Source organism: Coccinella septempunctata, chromosome 4 (genome assembly GCF_907165205.1).
Source record: "Coccinella septempunctata chromosome 4, icCocSept1.1, whole genome shotgun sequence".
NCBI classification, from domain to species: Eukaryota; Metazoa; Arthropoda; class Insecta; order Coleoptera; family Coccinellidae; genus Coccinella; species Coccinella septempunctata.
In genome coordinates, this window is record NC_058192.1 from 13,509,079 (window position 1) to 13,528,031 (window position 18,953).

At 37.0% G+C, this 18,953-nt stretch overlaps 2 protein-coding genes across 2 annotated transcripts in view; one reads left to right on the forward strand and one right to left on the reverse strand.

Moving 5' to 3' along the window:
* Positions 1–18,953, forward strand: part of LOC123311131 (putative dipeptidase CPSG_01350) — a 249,916-nt gene that overhangs the window by 42,694 nt on the left and 188,269 nt on the right. The window contains exon 3 of the mRNA XM_044894921.1: positions 3,270–3,444. Coding sequence (XP_044750856.1) covers positions 3,270–3,444 — 175 coding nt within the window. The remainder of the gene's footprint in view (positions 1–3,269; positions 3,445–18,953) is intronic.
* LOC123311132 lies at positions 7,209–10,418 on the reverse strand. The gene is made up of 3 exons (XM_044894922.1): positions 10,023–10,418; positions 9,139–9,307; positions 7,209–7,657 (listed from the first exon to the last, which is right to left on the reverse strand). The coding sequence occupies exons 1-3, from the start codon at positions 10,122–10,124 to the stop codon at positions 7,335–7,337; spliced, it is 594 nt and encodes a 197-aa protein (XP_044750857.1). The 5' UTR covers positions 10,125–10,418; the 3' UTR covers positions 7,209–7,334.

Genomic DNA, 18,953 nt, shown 5'->3' on the forward strand with positions numbered 1-18,953 from the left:
TTCGTGAAACTCAAACTGATTTTCATTTTGAAGGGGACTTCTGATCGTAAATCTATAGATTTAGGGTTATTTCCTCAAGGGGGATGGCAGCCCTCACAAAAGAGTCCGATAGTGTTTAATCCAGAGTTTAGAGACCATAAAATTGAGTATAAAACTCGCTACAGTATACTCGCAAATTTTTTTTGAAACAAAACTGTAATCTTTATTATTTATAGTTATCCGCATGTATTCAAAGCGAAAAAAATCACTTACATCATACTGCATTTGAAACTTGTGATTTTACGAATAATTTCATTCATGTGGCTATTCCTCTTTAAGTTTCATGTTCGGTATTTGAGGGGTGCTATTCCTTTCAAATGAATGAACCCGTATTCGTTAATTAAAGACAGAAAGTCACTTTTGAAAGCTACTTCCATTGAGAATATTTTAGGTGCACAATTCTAATTGGGCCAGTTTATTCAGATTTTTGACTTGAAATTTTAAGAGTTGTTGCTTCAATTAAAATTAAGGAATTCGAATAATTTTTCGTTTGATCCCTTTACCGTCCAAGTTACTTTCTCTTGAAGTTAGGAGAAAAATCTCCTATTGAGTATCAACTAATGAATGAGCGTAGAGATTTTAAAGAATACTAGGTACTCAGTTTTTCAAAAATTTTGTAATAACTCAGGGCTCGAAAGACTAACCCTTAGAAAATTTGAATGCTTGGACATTTATCTCTAATTATTTACTCAGACTATGTATAATTTATTTTCTCATTGATTCACTGAGAAGTTTATGAATTAGTCATCTGAGAAATTATAAAAAGTTCACAAAAAGAATTGTTTTTTGTTACTACCCAATTAACAACAGTCTACTGATTCAACCGTAGTTCACAATTTTCCAAACTTCCAAAAGCATAACTGGAAAGAGAATGGAAGGAGTCAGAACAGAAAGTTATACTGATTGCTCCAAAGGCTCATCGAATTTTGCTGGTATAGTATTGATTGAGGTCTAAACTCAAAAGGCCAGTGAATCAGAGAACGAAGGTTTTTCTGTCGCTTTGTTGTTTTATCTTTCAAAATGCGGTTCTTTGATGGGAAACAATTGACCAAGTGATATGATTCTCATAGAGATGAACTCATACCTATAGCTAGCTTTTCATGCCAGATCGTTTAACTCGTTTTATAACTCTTTCATCATCAATCGACTTTTGTTGGGGTCGTATCGTAGCTTTTGTTGTATCGTTTTTGAAAAAAAAATGTTACGTACTTCCCGCTTTTTTATCGTATTATACTGTGATAAATTATTGACCATTAATACTGGTAATCTTGTATGTATAAAATTATAGAGAGTCTCATCAATAATTCAACTTTTGAGTGAGATTCGCGTATTCGGGAAGACTGGAATTCAGCTTCAACAAATCGATACATCATTTACTGAGATTTACATCCTAATGCACTCCACCAAACCGAACCTCACACTCCCTCCGCAACCGGTAATCGTGATATTATCAATTTTTCCGCCTAAAACAAGAATTTACGATGATGCGGAATCGTGTCGCCAACCAAGGTATTTACGCCCGGAAAATGGCTGGTACCACTGAAGCGTGCTAATCATTTTCCGCACTGATTTACAATAAGCCGGCGGGATTCTGCATACGCGTTCATAGATGGCCCTGTACGGAATTTATGATACCTCAGTGAAATTTCGAATTAAATATTCACGCCCCGATGGACAGAGGAAATGCAGGCGTGCCAACTGTATATTCATTACGTCCACGTTAGCATAGCTTGCAGGTGGAGAGTGGACGGTTCGGACATCTATCCAGCTTCCGTCCATTCATACACCTTGATGGGACAGAAATGGAATTTCATTACATATTTAGAACGGTTTAAATTATCCGGACGATGGAGCGCAATTCAATGTTCAATCTAATTTCGACGGTGTCATTTGGAAACAGCTCATCCAGGCAATAAGAAAAGAAATTAATTTGGAAATTGGCACTATTTTGTGGCTTGTGGGACAGAAGCTACACCATATTCTCATTTCCTAAGCCGTCAATTGTTATTCAAATTAGACACATGTACTCTAGAAACCATCGATTATAAATTAGATTAATGAATTTCCGCCAACATGCAATTCTCATTTCTTCTCACATATACTGGGTTAGTTTTAACTCACACAAATATTTTAACTATAGATTGTTGAGGCCAAAAGAAACACTTTTTTCTTGTACCATTTTTTCCGATTCGGCCCTGATAAAAAGATATAGCCATTTTAAGTTTTCATAATAAGCTGTGCCTCACCTGGAAAAACAAACTTACCTCCAGAATCTATCCTTACTTCTTGCAGCTAGAAATCTCATTATCTGAAACCTGGGGTGTTTGTCAAAAAAGATACTCTTGGTCTAATGCTGTCAACACTAACAGTTAGGTTTAGGTTTAGGTCCACAATGTAATTTTTGATAGATACTACGTTGACCTGTAGGTATATCTCCATATTATCAAATAATCATCGAAGCAAATTTTCTGAGCAACAGCGTCTGAATTTGGGATATTGTATTCAGTGTTTTCTACTCTCCAATTCGTTTTTCTTGGAAACGGTTCAGAGAATACGAACAAGACCACCATTTTCTTGACTATAATACATCAAGGTTTCAGAGAATGAGGGGAAGTAAGGGGGGTTTCAAGGGAACATGTCCTAAACCACCACTGACTATAGACAAATCGAGCATTTCTACGAAATATCTTTCAATTGTATCAACAAAAACGTGAGAAAATTCACCACATTTGACACCCTACGGATATATAGAAAAAGAAGCATTTTTGGACAAGGAAAACACCTTTTATATCTTCAATTTGTCATCTAGTAAAACTACTTCTTGAGAATCTGATTCAATCAAAGAAGTTCGGCTCTGATTCGTTAACAGCCACTTCTGACTCATATTGATTAATAGTTTCACCCCCCATTGAAAGATAAAACCAGAAGCCCTTGAATTTTGGGAAAAACGTAAAGATCATCAATGAAACAAACGCTGCGACCAGTTAATTCATTCAGCTAATTATGATTCGAGGAAATTCAATGAATTTTTTGTTGTCCTCGGGGATGTAAAGACAATTTATCCCGCAGCTTCAGCGCTGTCAAATCCACGTACACAATAATTACGCCCAACATCATCACTCTTCCGAACATCCCCAATTTCTTACGCCATAAATCCCTCTTATCTCCTCCTTCCCTCCCTCCGAAAGCCGCCAGCGATTCAGAAACGTGACACTCTGCTAATTCCGCAGGTCCGATGTCAATCACACCGGCACCGTCGGTCATCCGAGACGGCCTCCTGGGGACGGCATGGTCCAAGAAATGGAGGACCCGGAGCATCTCTTCGGACTGACGGACCAGCTAGCCGAATGCCATTGTCCGTACGAACGAATGCTGTACACGCCCGGATTCACGACGTGCTTACAGGTAAGTGACATTCAACAACAAACTTTTTTATAGGGTGATCAATCACGATCAACTTATCAAAGCGCCAGGTCAGGCTGATCCTTCTTTTATATCTTAATATCTCAACAAGAATACACTGCGTAAAAAAATTAACGCACATTATGGAAATCTCAAATTTATTCTACAACTGAAGGTGTTCTCAATGATAATTATTTTTATCAGAATTATGCATGCATATGTTACAGATGTTTTTTCCCAGCAGGAATAAAAAAAGATGATATTATCAGATTTTGAATTTATTGTCTCCATTCTAAAATCAGTTGTTCTCGATCAATTTTAGTGATCAATAGTTTTTCTTTCGTTTGATTTTCTACACTCGATCGCTATGCAACGCGAAACACGCAATTTGACTCAAGAAGAATGTGCCCAAGCGGTAGTTTTGCGAGAAGAAGGGTGGACATACACAAGAATTGCAGAAAGGTTTGGAGTTTCCCCATACAAGTGTGTCCAGAATGTTGCAGCGATTCAGGGAGACAGGTATGAATGTCCGAAGACCAGGACAGGGTAGACCACCGGTAACAACTGCCATTCAAGAACGTTACTTGAGAGTTTCTTCGTTGAGACAACGGTTTGCAACCGTTCGCCTCCTTCAAATTCAGCTTGAGCAAACTCATGAGGTGCAAATTAGCACTCAAACAATAAGAAATCGCCTCAGAGAATATGATTTAAGGCATCGTGTCGCGGCAAGAGGCCCAGCTCTCACCGCAGCCCATCGAAGGGCGCGTTTGGATTTTGCGAGAGAGCATATCCATTGGGAAGAGGCCGATTGGGAAAGAGTTCTCTTCACAGATGAGTCTAGATTCTGCCTCTACCATTATGATCGACGTTCCCTTGTATACAGACGTCCACATGAAAGATATGCTCAGTGCAATTTCCTGAATACTACTGGTTTCGGGGGAGGATCGATTATGGTAGAGGGTGGAATATCTTTTACTGCTCGCACAGACCTAGTGGTCGATGATAATGGAGCTATGAATGCTGATAAGTATATAAGGAACATTCTTGAAGAGCATGTAGTGCCATTTGCCCCATACATTGGTGAAAATTTCATTTTTATGGACGATAATGCCAGACCCCATCGTGCGCGCATCGTTCAGGAGTACCTTGAAGAGGTTGAAGTCTCTCGAATGAAATGGCCAGCAAGAAGTCCAGATCTCAATCCGATTGAGCAGGTTTGGAACAACCTCAATAGAAGGCTGAGAAGTTCAGAAAATCATACAGCTACTCTTAAAGACTTAGGAATCCAACACGGAGAAATCTGGGAAGGATTATATCAGAACATTTCAAGATCACTCATTTTGAATATGAACCGTCGTTGCCGAGCTGTAATTAACCCAAGGGGTGGAAATAGCAAGTATTAAATCACTTATCAGCATTTCAGTATTTTGAAAATTGTTCATTTCTCTTCTTTCACATAAGATCCGGTGAAATCCTGAATTTTTCTTCCATTTAATGTGTCTAGGTTCGTTCAAAACCTTCCCGAGAGAACATAAAAAATAAGGTATAAAATCAATGTAGAGTTAACTTCCATTATAATTGAGATTTTCAGGATGTGCGTTAATTTTTTTGCAGTGTATCATACTTATGTACATCATAAAGTGTTGCACTATTCTCTCCTCCGAAATTGGTACACCACTATTTTGCTCTGTGATCTACAAATTCAGATGAAGCTGAGATTCTTTTCTTTCCCTTTGCCTTTCGAAGGACAATAAGCGTCTTATACATGGTGTTCCTGAATAATTGTCAAAACAGAAATCTAAAGATTCCTCTTGAAAAAATTATACATTGGACCCAGAGTATATGAGAAACTCGAAGGAAAAGTATCCGACATAATTTGAAACCGCACGATTTAGTTAACTCGAGTACTTGTCCACATGACAGTGCATGAAGGCGGAGCTCTCTCTGGGATTAAAATCCCTCAAAAACGGTGGATCTGAAAGTTCGAGCTTTTCGTTTTTTCACGCTCCTGGACTGTTTGTTGTCCGGCTTCGTGGGTAGATGGAAGAAAGTATCTCTATGAAAACGAGGAACGGAGTACAAACAGGAAGGGGTTTCGATTACTGGGACGCAGAAGTTTATTCAGGTATGTTTTCGCCGAAGTTAGTAATAGAGTGACTTTTAGAAATAACAGACTTTCCTGACCAGTCGACGTTGGTAGAGGGGAAACTCAATGTTGAAAGCAATGACTGATAAAAGTTGTTTTGGAAGAAACTGCATGACGAATAAACAAAACGTCGAACAAGTTTTCAAACTTTCAAATCTGCTGGAATTAATGTCCACAAAACTTGAAATATGATGTGATATTTCAGGTGTACTTTGAATAGATTAGGTCTGGTTTTATGAGGTTTGTTCATCTCTAAATTCTTTTGAAGAATTCGATGCACAATAGGATGCAAAATGGAACTACATCGGAATTTTAATTGAAGATTCAGGTTTTAAATTCATACCCCGTTTCCTAAAAGTCCAAGGTCATTTCCACGAGGTTTTTTTGAATTTATTCAACTATCTGTGGCTACTCTCATGATATTTCCACAATCAAATCCTAAATGCGCCTTGAAAAAATAATCGTAGTTCTTTTGTGAATATCGAGTTAGGTAGTTATGATAATAATTTCATTACAAACTATACAGTCTTTGACTCGTACAAATATTTCAGCAGTAGACCCTTGAGGTCGAAAAAAACTCTTTTTTCTCTTACCTCTTTTCCCAAATCGGCTCGGTTTGAAAGAAATAGGCTATTAACAACATAAAAGCATAAAAAATCATCTTTAGTTCAATCTCAGAAATGGTTTCATCGAATGAGATGAATTTCGGAATATAGGTTTTCATTCATCTGATGAATCTTTTTCGAACACAAGATATTATCCACGTGTCCTAGTTTTCTCATTATGACCATTACGTATCATAAAAATACCAAAAATTCAAAGGACCCAACTCTTGAAACTAAGTTGGACGCTATATAATGAATATTTGAACATTTTGTAAAATAAAAGTATTTTTCATAGTTTTCGTATAATGCGCCGTTTTAGAGTAATTTGATGTTCAAAATTTAAAAAGTACCTATCTGTGAAATTCGAAAAATTGGGTACTTTGGCTGGATACAACTCTATTTAAAGACCCCACAGATGTGTAGTGTCATAGATTAAGCTAGTTATTCTGAAGGTAATTCTGTATTTACAGGGGTGGCACAGTTCATTATGAAAATTTCAAATGGCTATATCTTTTTGTCAGGACAAAATCGGAAAAAATGGTATAGGAATAATTTGTTTTTTTTTACCTCAAGAATCTACTTTTGAAATATTTGTAAGAGTCAAAGACTCGCCCAATATTCATGATAAATTTTGCTCAAATAGGTTTTGAGGCAAATCGATTCATTCTATAAAAGAAATGAACTCAAATAGTCAAATTGAAATGACCATTCGGATAAGTCGAGAAGGAAGCCTTAAACACATTAAGATGACGTTGGAAATAGCTATAAAGTATTATCGTTTTATGAATTGAATATTTCGAATACCTGAAGACATTAATCTGTTCAATTATCCACAATACATGATCTTCATGAAATTGAGACTGTGATCGAATTTTATAGCTTCGTATTGTACCTAATTGATTTTCAATGGAGCAAATTTCAATGAACTGGTATATGGAGCGTTTCCACCAACAGTTCTCTCTCAGTTCATGGAAAAATACTACTTTGAACAAGAAAGAAAACACGCAGTCTGAAAATATGGTTCAAAACTCTGTATTTGCGTTCTGATGAATAGCGTGTGTGAGTTAACAGAGCCATCATTCCAATGAAACGAAGCAACCATAACGGAACCAGCGGACCATTGCAGAAGTGATATTCAACCCTTAACTGTCATTTTCCTCCCAGAGACCATTGTCGCCGACTCCGTTGATGAATTGAAATTGTTTACAGGCAATTTTCTCTCCATGACGAATCAATTCTAGCCGGAACGTTTTGTGGGCAAACATTTCATACGGCATGGCCACATCATTGAATTCGGGATTGTCGTCGTAAATTTCGCGAAATCCGGACTGAAACGGGCAGAACGACACCGGCCTTTGTCCGGATTCGCCGATGTGATAGTATATGTAATTGTCCATTATTTTGCAGAAGCTTTTGTTGTTTATGTACGTTTTCATGGCGGCGTCGGCTCCGGTCGCTGTGTTTCCTGGAAACAGAATAATAGGGGAAAGAAAAGTTAGAGTAATATCTGAAACGAAGGATAAGGAGCTTGTCCTGATGCGGCGAGAAACGCGCGTATCATTTCATGTTGCGTCCACATGTAGCGTTTGTCTACGCGTCAAAACGCGAGTTTCCAGTCCAGTATTCCCTAAATGATACGCGCGTAGTCAATCGCGCGTTTCTCGCCGCATCTGGACAAGCTCTAATATTGAATCTTCGGTTTCCAGTGTGGATGGTTTTTTCTCTTTTGAATTATTTCCTTCACAAAATATTTCAACAATTTTTTCCCAACATGTATTTTTAGTAGGTATTCATCGATTGGAATATTCGGGAGATTCCATATCCCACAACAGAATTATCTTTTTGCAATTCTGACATATAAAGTTGCACTCTTTAGAACTCATTGACGTTTGAAACGTAATACAAGAGACCCATTTGCTGAATATTTTGTAAATGTGTTAACTGCCCTGACAAAATCAAATGGTTTAATAATTTATGTATTGTTCTAAGTAATGCAGTACATTTTTATTCCGTATAATCCTACTTCGCGCACTAACAAAAATGGTTTACTCATCCAAAGCTCTTTTTTCTCTTCTGAATCACCTTCTTCAGAAAATCTATAAACAATTTCTTCCCAACATTTTTTCCGAATACGATTGAAATATTTGGGTGAATCCAAATCCCACAACAGAATTCCCCTTTCAACTTCATCGATAAAAAGTTCAATATCGTTGTCGAGTTCCATTTTAGAAATTTCACTTAATCCGTCCTCACGCAGCAACCAACGCATGTATACTGGACGCTACCATTGAGAACCTAGTATCTCGACACGCGCGTAGAACGCGCGAGTCGAGATCCCTGCGATTGCTTGCGTCGAACTTGCGATTTTATTGCACGCGCGTGTGCATGTGGACGGGATCTACTGTGCTCTAGTATCTCGACACGCGCGTTTCGAAACGCGCGTAGTGAATCGCGCTATTCTCGCTGCATCTGGACAGGCTCTAAGACGTTAGTATTCTGACGGTCGAAGGCACAATACTCCACACTTTCGATTGACTTAATTTGTGCAAGCACAATCTGCTACAGATAAAGACATATTCAACGATCATTCTTCACAACTTCACACGTTCCAAAACTTTTGGTTGTATGGTTTTTTGGGTGTACAAATGAAATAATTGGCTGGACAAAAGTTTTCCCCACATCTTAAACGTTGGCTAGACAAATGAAAAAATTATCGACCAACGTAGACGGTATTCTGGCGCAGAAATATTTCCAATTAGCGATGGTACACACCGTAGATAAACAAATGATGCTTTAGTTCCTGCAGAATAGTAGTTGGTTCGTGATTTTCTTTCATAGGAGTTGGCCATTAATTGTGGTCCCACTAGAATCTGATAATCATTAACAAAGAGACTGTAGTGTGGTTTTTTTTTTTCATTGTGATACCCTGTATAATGACATGCTCACCTTTCATTGTAATTTCCACATTCTCGTCGGAATCAAATGAAACATTTTCTCTTGAATTTCCCATTGATCTATTTTCATTTTCTATTCTCAATTCCAATGTGAAATTTCGATTAACGAATCCATCACAATCCATCATTGAATCTACATCGATGTATTCGAGTTTTGTGAGCTAAAATTTCGGAAAAATTATTGAAATTTGTAATCAGTCTTTACATATTAAAATTCGGTGGTAATTTTACATTTCTTCACAAAACTTATCAATGATATGAAATCTTTTTATGAAGAATTCCAAGTAAGATTCTTAAGATACCAACGCAAAATTAATGTCACTTTAAGCTTAAAGCTTCCTTTACTGTCATTTTTACGGCCGGTTTCATAATCAAACCTAAAGTCACTTTAATTTTAAAGCTTCCTCCAACCCTACTGAAAATGACACTAAAGGAAGCTTTAAGCTTAAAGTGACCTTGAATTCGATGATGAAACTGGACGTTAGTAGGGTTAAAGAAAGCTTTAAAATTAAAGGGACTCTAGGTTTGATGAAACCGGCTGTAAACATTATTTGCGTTTATCAACCGTCAAAATTTTTTTCAAAGGACTTTACCCTTCATCCACAAAAAATATTGATTGATCAATTTAATCCTGAAACCTAGTTTTCGAATATGTTTTTTATAGATTTCTGTGTTTTCAATTTGAATTTTCCGCGAGCAACTAAGCGAATAAAAATTTTCGCAATTCAAGGACCACTGCGATGGGCATTCCTATTTCATTTCAACTATTCGGATATCCCTAACATCAAAGGATATAAATTGCTATTAATCGCCTATCATGTTGTTGATCCTATCATACCACAAAGAGGCTTAATGCAATATCAATTTGTTACTCACGTAAATCGATTTGGCATGTTGGAAATAGAACGTTACAACAACGGTCAGTAAAATGTAAATATAGGAGTATACGCCTACGCTTGGTGGACATCTGCAACACATCTTCCAATCCACACTAATGGTGTTTTAGCTTGTGAGAGATGTGTGTTGGTAATAGTGCGACTGCTGCATGCCTAATTACGCATATTATTATTAGAGAGATGCCGTGATATTTGATATCGATAGAGATTTTTCCTGATTTTAATGGAGATTAAAGGATTCGGAGTAATTACTAGTCATTCGATGATGGAACAACAGGAAATGTGCATAATGAACTTTGAATGGGGCTTACATATAGTTTTTCATTTGTTTTGCCTGGTGTACTGACAAAATTTCTAGCATCAAAACTTTTTGGACGTTTTAGTTGATGGAACTGCAAAAGTAAAAAAATATGTATTTTGTTAATAGTAATTTATGCCCGTGAGCAGGTGAGACAATATTGACAGTTTCTTACCGAGGTGGATATTACATTTTTTCGTCGACCTCACATACTTATGAGTATGTGAATCAGAGCCGGAACTAGGATTCTGGCGCCGGTGGCGAATTCTCATAATGCGCCCCTCAGAAATTCTCTTTCTTATGTTGATTTGTATTTAACTTTCATAATCGAATACCTAACTTTTTTGCTCGGAAAAATCTTTCCTATAGAAATTAATACAAATAAAATCAAAATGAAAGGGATACAAAATAACAATTACATGCATTCAAAATGAACTATAATTTGACTTTTCTTGCTTTGGTTTCTGCAAGAATATCAATGATGTTGTGATTCTTTTTCTTTTTTATTGATGGGACTGCTATGCTAAATAAGTCAGCCTTTCCTGTCCAGTTAAAGACCTTAAATAGGTTTCCACTAATTTCAATTTGTTGAAAGAACGTTAATATGTAGATGTGGCAGCTGTAGTTACTGTTGAAGTCAAGAATATTTTGAGTGGCCACAAATTTGTATGGATCTGAATCGGGACTATACTTCAATGGTTTCTTGTTTAGTTCGCCAAGTAGAAAGTCTTGCAAACATATTCCCTCGAGAAAGCTGCCTTCAACAACTTTTGGCAAAACGCTGAATCTTTCTTCAAGTTGCACTGAAATAGAGTTCAATACTTGAATGAGGTCCTTTTCCAGCTTATTTTTCTAGTCAAAAAATCAAAATGTTTCATCATCAACTTCTCCTCCAGGCTTTTTTATTCTTCTTCTCTTTTCCTCTTCTGTAATCTCTATCTGTGATAATTTACCAGTTCGAATGATTTCCAGGCTCATATTATATTTTCACTCAATAACTAAGTATATATTATAATTACAAAGAGTAAAACCCTTAGAAACACAAATGCACGAGCGTTGTCTGCGATAAAAGGAGGTCTTGTCTATGTTCTGAAGGAAATACCCCCAATCGGCTAAGGTTTTGCGCCTCAATCGGTCTCCGATAGTTTTTTGTGAGTAGATCTTGACATGGCCTTTGTTATAGCTGTGGTTGTTATGCGACGCCACAGCCGTCTATAGAGACGTTCTTCAGAAGGCTGTTCGGACGCATTCTGTTTTCAGACTGATGGTGTGGACTATATACTTGATAATTTATTATTATTAAGTATTTGATTATTATTCTCCAGTCTATGGTGTGGACTACGGACGTTGTTTACAATCCCACCTGTATAGTGTTCGTTAACGTTCACATTAATTTAATTCACACACATATGTTCAATGTGTTATGACATGTTTTTATAATATTATGTTTTGTGTAAAATATTAAATGAAAAATATTCAATTGGAGAGAATACAATTTTTTTGTTATTTTTATTTTGCGCCCCCAGATCGCTAGCGCCCGTGGCGACCGCCTCTCTCGCCACGCCCTCGTTCCGGCTCTGATGTGAATACTCACTTGTGTGCTGTAAATCCAACCTGGTCATAGTTGCCAATTCCCTCATGTCTGGAGGAGTGTTATTCATATCCATATGGCTTTCACTATCAATTCTTGATCATAATAAACTAATATTCAATCCATATTCTTAATTCGCTGTTAAAATCTAGCATTTCCGAAAGGATTAATTTGACAGTTATTGTCACAGTCACTTCACTTATCTTTTAATCAAATCCTGGCTTTCGAAATCGAAGGGAGGACGAAAAGTGTTTACGGACGAAAAGTGTTTACGTACGAAAAGTATCTGATGCGGACGAAAAATACTTGACATCAAAAACAGTCTTCTTTTCGTTCCGGAAATATTATTTTTTGTCAATAGTCCTTCCTTTTTCTAAACGAAAAAACTTCGTCATTCGCCTACTGTTGGTAGGGTACTAAACTAAACCACTATAATCAGAATAAAATTTTCCATTCATGACACCTGTTTCGCTATCACAGTAATAGCACACTCCCACCTGAAGACGCTATTTTGATAGCGAGGTTTAAAAACTCAATTTGTGAAAATCGTGTAATCTGTTTCAAGTTCTATCACAAATATGTTAAAAATGCATCAAGATTTTGAGCTGTAAGAGTGCACGTAAGGACATCGTGGAAGAATGCAATAAAACAAGTCAAGCTTTATTCTACAAAAGGAAATGATGGAATTATGAATATCATCACGTTCTTCATATCTTCGCAAAATATTTGATGAAAAATCAATTAAAAAACATTTTATTTGTAATACTTTCCCCGCAAATTGTATATAAAGAATGCATATTTCAATTCGATGCATCTCTGAATCATATGATTTCCTATTTTTAGCGAATTCCCATTCATTTTCGGATCTGATGGATGTTCTGGATAATCCAATCCGGAAATATCAATCAAATTTATTGCCATTAAGTATTGAATAACTGATAGAACATCGGTCAGTTTTGTGGAGCAACACTTTTCATGTTTTACATCGAAAAATTGCCATTGTTTTATTGACGAGCTTATCAGAAATCACGTGTCCATTCGTTGCATACTAACAAAACTGAAACCAAATACTGTCCGACCGATTCGTTATCTGGAATGAATTAAACAATGACCGACCTTTAATAGCTTCGATATTATCTGCCTGTGTTCTAATTCGGCTAACTGAATGTTAACAATGGTCTGGGCTCTACATAATGGAAATGCATTCTATATTTTCTCCCAGTACCGAATTTCTGATTAATATTTTGCTGTTACTACTCATTACGACGAAAATGACTTTGTTACATTGAAACAAATTTCAATGAGCTTGCTGTTATTGTTACAGCTTCATTGTTATTGAAATCTGGATCCAAATTATCGAAACAAGTCGATAGTGTACAAGAATGAAACAAGTTTGGAGTCGATTATTTCCATAATGTTTTTGGACTTAACGCAACATGTTATGTGATAGGAACGTTAACGATCATTTCGTTATTTTGGTTGTTGTGATGTTTTGTTTGTGCTGTTTGTATCTGTCCGTATTAGTAATATGTTTCTGGCTGAAAAATATTTATCTTTTGTTCAATTTGTGGAGTTGATGTTGGTGAGTTAAACTACTCATGCTGACCCTCTGATTCTTCACAAGTATTCATCTGACTTAAAACCAAATTACACATCAAGCTGAATATTATAGAAAGATGAATTCTGCAAGAGTAGAAATGTACCCAAGTCTCATCCATAGTAACAATTCGGTTTAAGAAGTCTACATCGTTTTCAATCGAGCACAGATCGAACGCGATGCTTCTACCCTTGCACGCTTTTGGTCAACATTCAAACGTTTGGGGATCCATTTTGCAGCAATTTTTCTCATGTCCAAATTGATGTGAACATATTTCGTATGAAATATGCAGTGCTTCAGATATCCGTTTTAGCCCAATTCGACGGTCTGATAAAATCATCGATATTTTCGGGGACTGACACAGAAACTGGCCTTTCCGATCGGTCATCATCTTCAATGGAAAATTTACCTCTTTTGAAGCTTGTAGTCCAATTTTTTGCAATAAAATAACAATAATATTACACTTGTGTTCACATCGCGCAGACCTAAAGGATGAATTGAAAAATTTCCATCCATTTTAGCATCTCAATATCGCATTAAGGATAAAATAAACGTGCTATCGAATCACAATGAGGGATCAAAAAGTTGATAGACGATACTTGTTTGCTATCCGCACTACGCTCGGGAGAGGATATTTTTGTTTACTCTGGATTATATTGTACGTCACCAAAAAAATGGTATGGAAAGAAATTTCGCAGAACTGACGTCGAGTGTTCATTTATCTCATAATAATCTTGGAATATTCCTGTTTATCAATTCCTATTTTTGGATGGAGAAAGAAAAAAACTCATAACTCTAGGGAAATATTCGGAGTTTTTATCCGACGAGCTTTTTCTTGGAAAATACTGAGGATAACTGACATTCAGTAAACAGCCGAGTCTACCATTCTACAAGGGTCATCCAACTGTGTCGTGGTAGAGAAAATTGTATTGAAACCAGACGACCAGACCCTTCAAAACTGGAAGTATTTGTTGCTGGAATGATAGGTATTGACTCATTATTTGGATAGAAAGTTTTGGCTATTTGTGAAGTCATGACCAAATGGCATAGGGTAATGAAGAAAACAAATCAGTGCATAAGGTGCTGTCAAATTGACAAAACAAAATGGTGTCTTCAAAATGGAATACTCTTTAGTTCTCAAGTAATTCGATTTCGAATCTGTTACCGAATCTGTGTTGCGGTATCACACCTTGTTCACTTCATAGGTATCTCTGCTTCTGTTGCGAATCGTTTTAAGTGGCTCTGACTTCAAACTGACGTTTGGGGTTCACTTGAAAGGTTCAAGGGTTGCACGTCTTTGAATTTTTCATAAATTTGGTTTGGAAAGTCAAAAAAAAAATTCATTCCTGGTTGATAACATGTATCACTTCTGCTATAAAATTATCCAAACCGTCACATTTTTCACGTGTAGTAATTTCTATCCCGAACAGAAAGCAAAGTCGACAAATGGATAACAAAGCTCTGTGACGACAGAGTAAATCCTTGCATTCTCCCTTAGCAATTCATTTCATATTCTCCTCTTTGAACGGTGAATATTACAGAGAAAACGTCTAATTTGAACGTTACCAATTCGGCTTGCTTTCTCTGCGACAAAATGTTCATGATATAAATGAAAATTTTAATCACTCGGCGATTTCCAGAGGCGCGATTAGAAAATCTTCGCGCTGGATTGGGGCAGGATGAGCTGGTTGGAGATATCGGCTGAACACGAACGTCATCAAAGATTCAAGCATCGCGTTTCAGAGCAGGAAATGCCTTTTGTCGAATCATCCGCCGTTTCAGACTGCATCCCTTTGAACTTCTTTGGCGCTCTTTCTCGAGTACTGGATAAATTATAGATGAAGTATAGTTGCAGGTGGGTTGATGGCATATGGCGTGGAATTCCAACACCAGAATGGATCATATGCTTGATGGACGCGACATCTCTTTGATACTAGACTTTCTCGAACAATAATTTTCTTCTGATACCTAACAGAATTGATTGATGACCCACATTCATCATTCTTTCTGCTATGGTCATTTATTGGCCTTATTTTTGGAAAATGGAACTAGAGTGGCAATTTCTGTTAACAGATTGCACTGTCGAACCATGACTAAGGAATTTTTGAGATCAGAATTTTAAGATTAATATGGACTATGGAAGGATATATTCTTCATTATGTATAGCCAGTTTTTTTTTCTTTACACACCAGCAGACCCTCACATTTGTACATACTCTATACCGGGTGGCCCACCCCAGACGCGGCGCTCATTTTTAGAGAGTAAATGAAGATATTTTAAAAATCTTTTCTTGTGGTGTGTGTAGGATGTCGCAAAGCACAATTTAAAATTATTGTCATATATACAGGATGTTCGAAAACAAAGATATAGATCAAAGTTACACTTTTTAAAATGTAACACCCTATATTTGACCTCGAAAATGGAATGGCAAGCTCAAATCATGATGAGTTTCTTCAGATTACTTTATAGTTCAAAAGCATTTTTTACGAGATAATGGCGAAAAATCGAAAGAATGGAATTTTTTCAAAGAGCAATTAATGAAGAAACTAGTTACGCCAGAAATATAGACAGAATTTTTTCGAGTAGACAAGTTGGCTACTCCTACATTCCTCCTACTCCTACTTTTTTATTTCAAATGGCACACCCGGTATTTTTATATCTCGTTGAACGTAAAAATTAATTTCGAAACTATCTTCATAAAATTTTTATACATCTAAACCTGATAGTTTCTGAGCAATTTTCGATTTTTAATTCAAAACTAGTAAACCATTTTCGCCATTATCTCGTAAATGGTTCATCTAAGGTATAAAGTGAACTAAAGAAAATCATCATAATTTGAGCTTGTCATTCCATTTTTGAGGTCAAATACAGAGTGTTACATTTAAAAAAGTTTAACTTTGGTCTATATCTTGACCCTTTATATATGACAATAATTTTAAATTATGCTTTTGAACATCCTACACGTACCACAAGAAAAGATTTTCAAAATATCTTTACTCACTAATTCAATTCATCTTCACCTATCTGATGATGCTACTGGGATAACGAAACACGTGCAGTGGTTAAAGAACTCATGTTCCACCAGTTCACCAGTTAACTCCAAAATTTTTTCTTCTCACTGTTGAATGTCCCAACGAAAGTAAACGTCCTCATGTTTTCCTCATTTCAGAGTTTCATCGTCAATTTTCCTGAACGAAACGAACCCTGTTGAACAAGTTAAACGGATTTCCCCTTCAAAAGTCCCAGCAATTCCATTAAAAAGTCGGCCGGGAAATTATCAGAGTAGCAGTGAAATTTTTTCGTGCGCCATCAGGCACTAACGAAGGCGAAAGTTTTATAATTAATTATCACATCCCTGGCGGATTAACAGACTAATTTATGGAATCCCGTCAGATCTCTGGTTTGGTACATTCAACTTTTTTCCACTCGGCAAGTGACGAATGAAAACGGAAAGTGAATTATTGATCATGGGAAGGAACGTTAAATTACACCTATGAGTTAATGACATTTCATTTGGTAAAAGAGTGTCAACGGATATTTTTATGAATTTGTCTTCCCAGGCAGCAAGCGTACGTCATAATGACGCACCTTAAAGGTCATGTCAGACGTCATATAGACCTCAAAGTTGACGTTTTTTTGTCTGGATGACGGTCTAATATCAGCGTCATTATGACGTCAGTGTAGTAAAACCAGCAATATCGAAACAGGCCGATGAAGTAACGTTTGGAATCGACGGACCCTTATTCAATACTGACACGCGCTACTGAGTACTATGCAGTAACGTCACGTGGAGACGTCTTTATAACGTCACCTTCAACGTTCATAGTACGACATTTTTGCGTCGATGACGTCCACCGTCAGGAAATCACCAATTGAGTACGTCACTTAGACGTACGCTTGCTGCCTGGGTACTTATCAAGTTTCAAGTTCACGACTAAAACATCAAGGCTCAGCGTATGTTTTGGGAGACATTTGTTTTAGTTGGCGCACATGACAGTGGAAAGGTATCGTGATTTGATTGTAGAACCTATTGTTGTGCGATGTCACAGAAATTACACCGCTTAGCTGACCCACCGCATACATTAAAATATCTCGCCAATGCTTTGACAGGCGTTTGGTGATACTTTCATTAAACCTTCATTGATAACCTCATTGGCACAATGGCGAATAGAGTAAGGGCACTTGGAAGAACTAAAGGAGGTACCACCCGATATTAAAACATGATTGCGAGGTGTTCCTAACAGAATATGCAATTTTAAATGCACACTCCACCAAGTGGTTCCTTTATTTTGTTTATTTCTCCAATATGTTGTCACTCTGAAGAAGTATTGCTTACTGTTGGCATTTCAGGGAGGTTTAAGGTATGTAGGTACCTAAATTCAATAATTCTGCACATATACAAAGTCGTTTTTTCATTTCCCTTTCTATATTATTATTCGTACGCAACTTATCCACTTCAAGTCTGAGCGGTGTTTATGGAAATGATTTCTGGGTTAGTGTAAGAAATAAAATGATATGATGGTAAGGATCTTCGTTTCATTGAAAACGTCAGGTCAAGTTTTCATCTACAAAATTACCCGTACAATATTTTTCATATTTTTCCAACCTAACCTAACCTAACCTAAAACATACGCAAGGCACTTTTTTTCCAAAGCGGCATATGTTGAAGATTAAATATAAAGCGAGATTGTATGTACCCCCGATGAATGATTTGATAAGGAAGTCTCCCATCAGCACAGTGTACATTCTAAGACAAATTAGGGAAAGAATAATACAATGAAGAGCTCCTTCATGTTCCCTTAATGCCAAGAGAAAATGGGCTAAGTTTCCTCCGAAAGTTTCCGGATGAGCATTGAGTAATTCCACTCTGGGGCTAACATGGCACGATCAAAGAAAATAAGATAATCACTCAGAGTGCAATTCTGCGATCCCGAAAGAGATTAAAATTCGTGAATGGCGATCCGCCAACAATCTGTGCAAAAACCCCGAATGTATCGGTCCGCATGCCGACAGGGTACACGGATAGATCGCGATGAATCTCCACTTCTTTAACTTCATTGCCTGTTTGAAAACAAGATGAATGCAGCCCGGAACCGATAGCCAATCCCGTTAAATGAAACCTCAAATGCTTAACGTGAAAAATAGAAGAACTTTTTATAACGTCGATTGCAATGTCTTTCCTAATTGAACCGGGATTATCCGTCGATAGCAGGGTCGTTTATTCCGAGTTTTTTCCCGCTCTATCCCCTATTTTCAGTTTTCCGAACTGATAGTTGCATTGAACGTTGAATCGGGCATTGTGTTAGTGTAATGTAATGGAAACCGTTGTTTTCTTACACGATTGCGGTACAGGACTAATGGACCATAAACAACGAAAATATTGGGGTGGAAATGTACTTCTCTCGCTGTCGCTTTTATTGGGGAT

Bases quoted from the DNA above. Each gene is read 5' to 3' on its own strand.
- LOC123311132 (XM_044894922.1), bottom strand. From the start codon at position 10,124: ATGTGTTGCAGATGTCCACCAAGCGTAGGCGTATACTCCTATATTTAC. The intron at 9,308-10,022 runs GTGAGTAACAAA...CCGAAATTTTAG, and splicing joins AACATGCCAAATCGATTTAC to CTCACAAAACTCGAATACAT. The intron at 7,658-9,138 runs GTGAGCATGTCA...TTCTGTTTCCAG, and splicing joins TGTGGAAATTACAATGAAAG to GAAACACAGCGACCGGAGCC.